Below are 10,619 nucleotides of genomic sequence, written 5' to 3' on the forward strand. Positions count from 1 at the left end.
CCTCCAAAAGAGTCGTTGCGTCACCTGTGGCTTCCCTTCCGCCCGCAAGACGATGAATAATGCGTCTTTCCCTCTTCGTCATATTTCGTTTTAGCTGAATCCGAGGATTTAAAATTAATATGGCTAAAATCGAGGATGAAAATGCTGTATTTGTTTGGTCTACTTGTTTGAGATGTTTTGTTCTTGAGGAAATTGTGGGGTTGCTGATTCATAGAAATGAGATGTTTTGTTCTTGAGGGTTCAGGTCGAATTCTCTGCTTATGTAAAGATTTTAGGCCTGTCATCGGGATAGTTTTTTCGGGTTTATTACGCGGTTATGCTGCGATCTATGTTCGGGGTTCAAGGGTTAATTTGATTTTGTTGCTATGTAGACAATTGGAGTGTGAAGGCAATAATGAGAAAGACCACGTACACGAACCTATCTTTTCCCTCTTTGATTTCCATAAACGGAATTCCCCTAAAGAATCCCCCAAATCGGTGAGTAATTCCTTCTAATTACATGCTCTAGAGATTTAATTATCCATTTCTGTTGTTGGGCTAAAGTTTGTTCCTCTTGAAATGGTTGGCTTCTAGGTAAAATTTGACTTTTTTTTTTTTATGATTGGTGGCATGATAAGCTGATGGTGATGATTTCTTTGTTAATAGCTGGTGTTCTGATCGAATCCTGGAATTTGTTTTCACCAGTTAAGTGATTGGTGTGGATTGGCGATCAATTTTCTATTTGTTTGTTGTTAGAAAATGTCGAAATGGAAGGATTCTGTGATGGGTTTCAGTTGGCTAACCCATATTAACCTCTTGCATATTCATTTAGAAGTTCCAAATCTTTTGTTGTTAACTGAAATTGTTTGTAACTGGTTTGTTTAACGTAAATATGATATTATGTTAAACTTTTATCTCAACACGTTGATTTGAAAATATATGGGTTGTGATTGAGTACTTCTTATATAGGGTTAACGGTTTTTGTTAACATTTGGCCTACGGTAGTTTTTGCTCGATGATGCAAAGAAAATCGGCTACTTCACTAGTTGAAATGACTCCATACCTCTCTCTCATTCACTAGTTCCTTGCATTGATTACAAGACTACTATAATATAGTTTGAATCCATTTTGCAGTTATGATCACTTGAGTTCACAGAGTAAGAGCAAGAAGAGGAAAGTTGTTGCCCTCATCGTGTGCATTCAAATTTGTACTATATTAAGGAGTTTGATGGAGATATTATTAGAATTAACTGCTCTATATGGCCCTAAGCCAAGCATTAGGTCGTACGAGCTAAGCTATTATGGTAGGAGGGTTCATATTAGGAGGTTGTGTATGCAGGTGACGTGACTTGCACTAAACAACTTATGATGGATAGAAATGCATTTTTCAAATTGTGTCATACGCTTCAAGATATTGGGGGTTTAAAAAGTATAAGAAATATGCATGTTGATGAGCAAGTGGCAATGTTCTTGTATGTTTTGGCTCATCATTTCAAGAGTTGAGTCATTAAACACTAGCTTGGTAGATCTGGTGAAACTGTAAGTCGATATTTCTACAATGTGTTTCAAAGCAACGTGACATCTACAAGCTCATTTGTATAAGAAGTTCCAACCAATAGCTGTTACCTCCCTAGACTGACGTTGGAAGTGGCTTAAGGTACCCAAACGAATGACAAATTTTGTCAAATTAGGGAGCTAATATGGTGCTAACATTATATTTTGGTTCTTTTAGAATTGTTTAGGTGCTCTAGACGGGACTTATATCAAAATCAGAGTGTCTAGGGTTGATAGACCTAGATACAAAACTCGTAAAGGTAACATAGCAATCAATGTATTAGGAGTTTGTACTCTAGATATGCAATTCACATATGTTCTTCTTGGATGGGAGGGCTTTACAGTTGATGGAGAGTATTATGAGATGCTCTTTTTAGGGAACATTGACTTAAGGTGTCAATTGGTGAGTATAATAATTTTTTGACATTGATAATATTAAAAAGCAAGCTTAATAACATACAAAGTAATATAGGTTTTTTTGCCCCTCTTTCTTAATATAGATTGTTATTATCTCGTTGATGCTGGTTATAAAAATTGTGAGAGATTTTTGGCACCCTTTAGAGGTCAAAGGTATCACATCAATGAGTGGCGTCAAGGACATCGACCGAGAAATGATGAGAAACTTTTCAATTTGAGACATGCATCTGCTCGTAATATTATTGAGAGGTGTTTCGGCTTGCTTAAGATTCGATGGGCTATTCTTAGGATTCTGTCATTTTATCCTGTTAGGGTGCACAATAGAATTATAATTGCTTACTGTCTACTGCATAATTTTATTAGGAGATAAATGACTTTTGATCTTATGGAAGACCAACTTAATGAAACAGTTGATGACAACCCTAATGAGAATGCTAATCATATTTCTGAGATTCAAACATCTAATGTTTGGAGTAATTGGAGGAAACAGTTGGCAATTGAGATGTTTAATGAATGGAACTCATCCACTACGTAGTTATATGTTCTGATTGAGAGTTGTAATATAAACTTTGAGGAGTTATTTTTTCATTTGTTTTGGGATTGTATGTTGTAATTTGATTGCTCTCTGAAGATAATGTCATGAATCTATTTCAATGCGCATGCGTATGAATTTATGAAGTTCCTATTTCCCCTTTCATATGTACATATATATCTTCTTCTTTTTTTGCATATATTCACTTAATACAACTCCTTATTACTATTTCATAATTGTATAACAATTTATATCATGTATGTGCTCTTGGTGTAGAAAATGGAAGGGAGTTCTGTTTCTATTAATTCCTAGGTGACCAAGACTGGCAAAAGAAAATGGACTCTAGCTGAAGATGCAGTCCTTATATCTTGCATGATTGATCTAAGGAATATGGGCACCTATAATGCCAACACATTGTTTAAGTCTAGCTACTTGCCAGAACTTGAGAAAATGCTTTTGGAAAAGCTCCCAAATTGCGGTATGAAGGCGAGACCTCACATTGAATCTTGACTGAAAACACTGAAAATGGAATGGGCTATTGTGTATGATATGAAGTTAAATACATCAGGCTTTGGATGGGATTCAACACGGAAGATGATAACAACGAAAGACGATGTTTGTGAGGCTTATGTTGCAGTAATAAATACTTTATCTATTTATTGTTGTATTTATCATCATGTAGATTTAAAATGTTACTAACACTCTATTGTTTTTGTTTTTAGACTCATAAAGAAACCGCTCCATTTAGATTGAAAAGTTTTTCCCATTTTGAAGGATTATCTTTGATATATGCGAAGGATCGAGCTATTCCAAACGATGCTCAAGCTGTTGAAGACATTCTAAAAGAGTTGGAGATTGAAGATCTGACTGAAGCAGCTGAAGAAGCTGATGTGAATCCTTCGAATCAAAATGAATTTGCCAATGTGAATACCCCTACATTAGGAGATGTTTCTCGTGCTCATCTGCCACCTACAGAGGACCTGGGAAGTGCTTCTTTGGGAAGAAAGAGGAAAAAGAATGAAGTTGACTTCTCAACAATTTCTCGGGCCATAAATACTAGGGCACCCGACATGAAAGAGGCTTGCCTGATGCTTTCAAAGAGTGTTCACTCTGATATTGTTTAAGAGAAGTTCCTTGAACTTATGGGAGCTCTTTGTAGTATTGATGACCTTACTTTAGCAGAAGTGCGCATGGCTATTCGAAAGTTTGGAAACCATCCGAATGAAGTCCTACTATTTTTTGGTACCGATCTTGAAGACTGCTTGGAAATGGTTCATGATTTCCTTGCAAATCAGTAAAAGAGGACTACAAGTTAGACTTTTTTATGGAGTTTTTTGGGCATTGTTGTTAAGGTAAAAATGAAATTGTGCTAATGCTGAAATAGTAGTTTGGTTCTTTTGTGCAATAATAATAGCTATGAATGTGATTTGGTATTTATATTTTGCAAGCTACCTGTTGAGTGTTGTTTTGGTATATGTATTTTCGCAACTATCTTTTCAATGGTGTTATAATGGTGCAATGGAAGAAGCCATGAAGTTTGTTTGGTGTCACTACTCCTTTTTGTTGGTGGAAGAATGAAGTACAATTTGCAGGGGACATTTTGTTCAAAGTATGGAGCATAGCAATGTACCGGGATGGTGGTGTTGCCGGAAGTATGATTAGTATAGCTATTATACATTTTAAAATGTATACAAATATGCAAAAATGACTAAATTGTTCTGTACACTTATAGCCCATGACCATTAATTGTTATTATTATGTAGAAAATTAGTTACGGTGTAAACATGGTGACAAGTTTGTATATAAGAATCTATGGTTAATTTTAGTGTCGTTGTGTTATTGAAAATATGTTTTAAGCATGGTATTGATCATTTTGGTGTAACGTATGTTTTTATGGAGGTTGTTCTAAGCATGGTTCATTTTTATTTTGGTGTAACATATGTTTTTTTGTGGATGTTGTGGATAAAATGGCTATTTTTCATCATGGTGTAAAGTATGTTTTATGTAGAGGTTTTTTAAGCAGGGTTATTTATCATTATGGCATAAAATATGTTTTATGTAAAGTTATTTTAAGCATGATTAATTTTAGTTTCGTTACAGGATTTTTTCATAATATTTAAAATAATATTTTTCATAATTTTATTTAATAATTGAAATATTTTTATTAAATTTTTTATCGTAATAGTAGTTTATATTGCAAAGTAAAATAAATATTTTAAGTAAAAATGGCTATTTTTTGTTAATTATTTAATTAATAATTAAATTATAATGTACGGTAATTTTTTATTATAAGAGAATATGCTTTTATTAAGAAAAAATCTTTATTAATTATTTAGATAATTATGCTTATTAATTTATTAAAATAGTAATTTTTAATAATTACAATTAATAAAAATATATTTTTAATTCATTATTAATAAAAACTTAAATATTAATAATTTTACTTTTTTTAAATTAAAATAATTACTTTTATTAATAATCAAAATTTTCATTAACTTTAAATAAAATAATTATTTTTTAAAAATATTTACTTTTTAAAAATATTTAAATGTTTATTTTTTATTAATTATAAAAATTGTCATTAAAGTTATCTATTTATCCTATTAAACCCTATTAGATTTGGCATGAAGGGTATTTTTGTCTTTTCGCCCAATTTCTATTCTTTCAATTCCTTATTCAAGCCAACTAAATTTCATAATTATAATTCTCAATTTTTTTATTCCCTCCAACGAAATAAATAAAAGTTCATTAGAATTTATATTATATTCACTATTTATTCTAATTATTATCTATTTTATTTAATATCAATTATATTCTAGCGAATCAAATGTTGCTCAAGGGAGGGCAGTGCAATTTACTCAAATAGTTTGAAGGCAATAATGTCCCAAACCCTATAATTTATGGGTGGAAAGGTAAATTTGTCCGATAAGACTATGATTCCTGTATTTTACTCGATTAATTAACCGTTAACAAAAAGTGGGGTAAAGCAAAAAACAGTCCCTCCTTTCCAGTCTTCAAATAAAAAAAATTAATGAATAATAATATTTCGCCATTCTCATGTGTCAAAGAGGCGCAGCAAAGTGGGGCCCACTATCCGTTTGGATGGATTTCATTTCTTCAATCAGCCCCCCTCCCCTCCCCCCGGCTCTCTCTCTCCCTCTCTCTCTCTCCCCCTTCTCGACCAGCGAAAGCGCTCCCTCTCTCTCTCAGTCACTCATTCAGTCATCGCTCATCACTCATCAGAAGCTATTCTCTCTCTCTCTCCCTCTCGCCACGGCGGCTCCTCCGTAAACAGTCCGGAGATCCCGTTGCTTCTGCCCTTCCCTCTCCTGTATGTCCTCTCACTCTCTTCCCCACCTTCCCCAGAAATCTGTGTCTGCTATCCCGAACTCTGATTGACTAAGCGGGTGTGTCTGTTTTCTAATTTCCGGTGATGTGAGAGCAGTTTCCCGGCGACATCCGGCCGACAGCGGATGGCGTACATGTGCGCCGACAGCGGTAACCTCATGGCCATCGCCCAGCAAGTCATCAACCAGAAGCAGCAGCAGGAGCAGCAGCAGCAGCAGCAGCAGCAACAGCACCACCACCACTTTAATCTCCAACACACACATCACCATCACCATCATCCCCACCACCCCCAACAGCTCCCTTTCAATGTCAGCCCCTTCTCTCTCAGCCCCTGGTCTGCTCCTGCTTCTTCCCCGGGCTTCGTCTCCGGGTTAACAGGTTCTTCCCCCTTCCCCGACCCTTTCTCGGCGGCGCCCGACTCCGGGGACCCCGGGTTCCAGTTTCCCCACCATCACCAGCACCACAGCCCCCTTGAGCAGCCCTCCCAGTCGCTGGGGTTCCGGTTCGGGGACTTCATGGGCGGGCCTGGCGGCGAGTTCGACTCCGACGAGTGGATGGAGAGCCTGATGGGCAGCGGGGACTCCACGGACAGCTCGAATCTGCCGCCCGAGTTCGATTTCGGTCTCTACGGGGCGGCTGACCCCTTTGTGCCCGGTCCCAGCCGACTCGGTAACTCCGATCTCGCCCGGGTCGTCCTCAGCCCCACCGCCGCCCTGCCCTCCTGGGCTCCACCGCAATCGCAGTCCCCACCTCCTCCTGCGCCAGAGCAGGCGGTACCGAAACCCGCCGTCCCCACCTCGCCTCCGCGCAACCGCAAGAGCGATGCAGCAGCCATCTCCTCGACCTCCCCTGAACCAGAACCCTCAGCTCCGATACTGAAAGCCTTACTGGACTGTGCCCGGCTCGGCGAGTCAGACCCTGACCGAGCTGCGGAATCGTTGGTCCGGCTGAAGGAGTCGGTCTCCGACCACGGCAACCCAGTTGAGAGGGTCGCCTACTACTTCGCCGAGGGCCTGTGTGGCAGATTCGCTCTGGGTACTGACCAGACCCAAGACCCCACCCGCACTTCGCCAGAAGAGTTCACTCTCTGCTACAAGGCCCTGAACGACGCTTGCCCCTACTCGAAATTCGCCCATCTTACGGCGAACCAGGCCATCCTCGAAGCCACCGAGCGGTCCAAGAAGATCCACATCGTCGATTTCGGGATCGTTCAGGGTGTCCAGTGGGCTGCTCTATTGCAAGCCCTAGCCACGCGCTCCTCTGGAAAACCCGACAAGATACGGATCTCCGGCATCCCCGCCCCGGCTCTCGGGGACTCCCCTTCAGCCTCCCTCTTGGCCACGGGGAACCGCCTGAGGGAGTTTGCCAGGCTTCTGGAGCTCAACTTCGAGTTTGATCCCATCCTCACCCCAATCCACGACCTGACCCGATCGAGCTTCAGGATCGAGGAGGGTGAGGACCTGGCTGTCAACTTCATGCTCCAGCTATACAACCTCCTCGATGAGAGCTCTGGGCCGGTCATGGCTGCACTTGGCCTCGCAAAATCCCTCGGCCCGAAGATCGTCACGATGGGAGAGTACGAGGTCAGTCTCAACAAAGCCGGGTTCGTCAGCAGAGTCGGGAATGCAATGAGATACTACTCGGCAGTGTTTGAGTCACTGGACCCAAACATGCTCCAGGAGTCCCCGGAGAGGGCCCGGGTGGAGCGGCTCCTCTTTGGGCGCAGGATTGTGGGTTCGGTCGGGCCCGAGGAGCACACAGGAGTAGCCCGGAGAGAGCGGATGGAGGATAAGGACCAGTGGAGGTCTCTCATGGAGGAAGCAGGCTTCGAGTCGGTGCCCTTAAGCCAATACGCCATCAGTCAAGCCGATATACTCCTATGGAACTACAACTACAGCTCCCTGTACTCTCTAATACAATCGACGTCGCCCGGGTTCCTCTCGCTAGCATGGAACAAGGTCCCTCTGCTCACCGTCTCTTCTTGGCACTGATGGGTCGTCCGAAAGTTTCAAAATTTTTGCTGCTTAAATTGAATTGGATACATATACAGTCCTGCTGGGTCTCTGCCTCATTAGGAGGACTAATTCTGGTGATTGAATGATAACTAATGGTGTCGTGTGAATTACAAAGAACTCGAAGCCTTCTGGGATTGGAAAATCTACATAGGCAGTTGGTTTCTTTAGCAGTATGATCCCTTTCGTCTGTTAGAAGATCTTTCCTTTTGAGCTCTGTTTTTGGTTGGGGGATTTGATTTTTGTTAACTTAGGTGAAGATTTGTAAAGGTTTGGGTGGGCTTAAGTGAAAGTCAATCATCAATCAAGAAAAGAATGGTTCGTGTCTGTACATCCGCTGCTTATTCCTTAGATGTTCAATCTAATTTCTGATTGTTCAAAGAACAGTTCTTTTTTTTTTTTTTTGCCCTTTCTTTTGGTGGAGGGTTTCGAAGGACATATATTGGTTTGTGTTTGAAGCAGGGTCGCATGTGAAATCATATGCTAATGGGGATTTTGATTTTGGGACTTGAAATGGTGTCATTATCTCTCAGGTTCTGAAATTGGTGATCTGATGATGACATTTAATTTTCTCCATTTCCAGTCCAGAGGGGGATAGGACATGTCTAATTTGGGTCTGCTGATTAAGACGTCTACCGAGGCTCTCTGATTTAAACATTTATGTGTTTCCATTGTTATGTCGATGAAAGCGAGAGACTCCATTCAGACACACACACCTCGTAGCCATTAATCTCTCTCTCTCTCTCTCTCTCTCTCTGAGACTGATGATCTGATCTTTTACTTTGGATGAATGAATTGATCTGTAGCACAAAATCTTCTCTCTTTGTCCTAGTCCCTCCCTTCCTCGGCCTAAGCATAGCATGGCATTTCCCACTTTCAGTCTGTTTTCTTTCTTGACTTATTAAAACTTTCTTTGAGATTGTATTAAGTGTCTTTTCTGCTGATTTTTAGACAGTGTTTAGTAAATAATGTTAAAATCAAAGTTTTGTTGATTTTGGCAATTAAAATTGTGATTTTTTCTGGCAGGTTACTAGGTGTTTATCAAAATTGATTCTGCTTATTCTCAATTTTAAGTATTAATTGTAACCTCAATAGTTTCAATTTATTACATTTCATATATTTTTGCTTAGTTTGAAATCATCACTTACTTTTTAACAGTTATATTTCAATATTTTTGTATCAATAATAGCCCTCCCAAGCCAAGCCTAAGGTGAGTGTACAATCAATTGAAGTGTATACTCACTAGATACTGTGAGGGAAGAATCATCGGATTCTTTTGCATTAGACTACAATATGTGCTTTGATGTTGAAAGAGATTCTCGTTCAAGCGTTGATTTTGACCTAATCGCTGGCAGCTTTTGTTAGATCTTTCACTCCTGAATTGCTAGTAAAATCTTTCAGATAAAGCGTTCTTCGTTGAATGCGTCACTCATAGTTAATCAGGGGTGGCAAACGATCCGTGTGAATAATTCTTATTTGCCATATAACTTGAATTTTGGGACTCTTGAAACATCATGTTTCGAACTATCTGCTGCCTTGTATACAAAGAAATTGTTAAATGATCTTTCCGCATAATGAAATTATGAAAAAGAAATCGCAAATGCTTGGAGAAATTCTTAAATAATAATTTCTCACAATAAAATTATGAGAAAGGATTAAACATACTTAAAGAAATTTTTAAATCAACAAAGCGGTTGGGCGTTTTTTTTTATTTAAGTAATGTTTTGGGTTCGAGCCCTGTGAATGGAGAGAATTTTTGATTGTGAAAGTCTTACCTCTTAATGAGTTAATCAGACTCGAACTAGGTTGGTCGAAGCCCATTAAATTTTCGAATATCAAGGCATATACAAAAAAAGAAAAAAGCAAATCTTAATCATTTGTTATAATAAAATATGAATGCAAAAAATCATTAAATAACTGGAAAAACCCTTGAATAATCCTTTCTTATAATAATAAAATTTTAGCGTGGAATGGTGTTACTGTGACACCACATGTCCCATTGTCGGTTACCACAGTGCTCTACAAGCCCCACAAGGGGAACTACGTGTCACAGTGATCCAGTGTCACTATAGTAGCTCTGAATAATGTTACAGAATTAATTTTTTTCTGTAATATTATTCAAAGCTGCTATATTGACGCTGAGTCACTGTAACTTTTATAATTCATTATGTAAACTTTGTACTTTTTACCATCTCCTTATTTTATTTTCCTTGTTCACATGGATGGGTTAGCTTCATAGTATTAATTCCTTGTGTCAATGAGAATCTTTAAGAAGCAGTATTTTTCTTAGATAAGGGATAAGAATGGGGATGGGATTATGTAAAATTTTAAATCCTTTGAATTTATAATGTCCTAATCAAGTATTTGGAGTATATCTACAAAAATAAAAACTCTATATTGTCTCCTCGGACCATCCTACTGCCGAGTTTAACCTTTGCATCGTTCATCAAAATAGGGATGAATTCAAACGATTTTCCAGAACGATCTCAGGAGGAAGGTAGCAAATCCTTAAAACCTAATGAGAGAAAAGTGAGGACACAAAGAAAAAAGGATCGATCGCTTAGCTAATTAAGTAGCAATTGGGACCAGACAAGACAGAGACAGTGGGGGACTGAACTGTGTAGGGAGGGGCGTAGCGGCCGTCACACTGATGGCGACCTTTTAGGATCAAAGGTCGTCGCAGCATTCAACTTTGCTGCATAATTTGGATTTTGCTATTCGAGAAATATAATAAAGGAATACTTTGAATGCGACTTGAATAGATCATTCCCCTCAAC

At 39.1% G+C, this 10,619-nt stretch overlaps 1 protein-coding gene across 1 annotated transcript; it reads left to right on the top strand.

The window, feature by feature from the left end:
* Positions 1-5,612: 5,612 nt before the first annotated feature.
* Positions 5,613-8,228, top strand: LOC116209919 (SCARECROW-LIKE protein 7). The gene is made up of 2 exons (XM_031543677.1): positions 5,613-5,813; positions 5,928-8,228. The coding sequence occupies exon 2, from the start codon at positions 5,956-5,958 to the stop codon at positions 7,819-7,821; it is 1,866 nt and encodes a 621-aa protein (XP_031399537.1). The 5' UTR covers positions 5,613-5,813; positions 5,928-5,955; the 3' UTR covers positions 7,822-8,228.
* Positions 8,229-10,619: the final 2,391 nt, after the last annotated feature.

The sequence above is a fragment of the Punica granatum genome, chromosome 6, assembly GCF_007655135.1.
Source record: "Punica granatum isolate Tunisia-2019 chromosome 6, ASM765513v2, whole genome shotgun sequence".
Lineage (NCBI taxonomy): Eukaryota > Viridiplantae > Streptophyta > Magnoliopsida > Myrtales > Lythraceae > Punica > Punica granatum.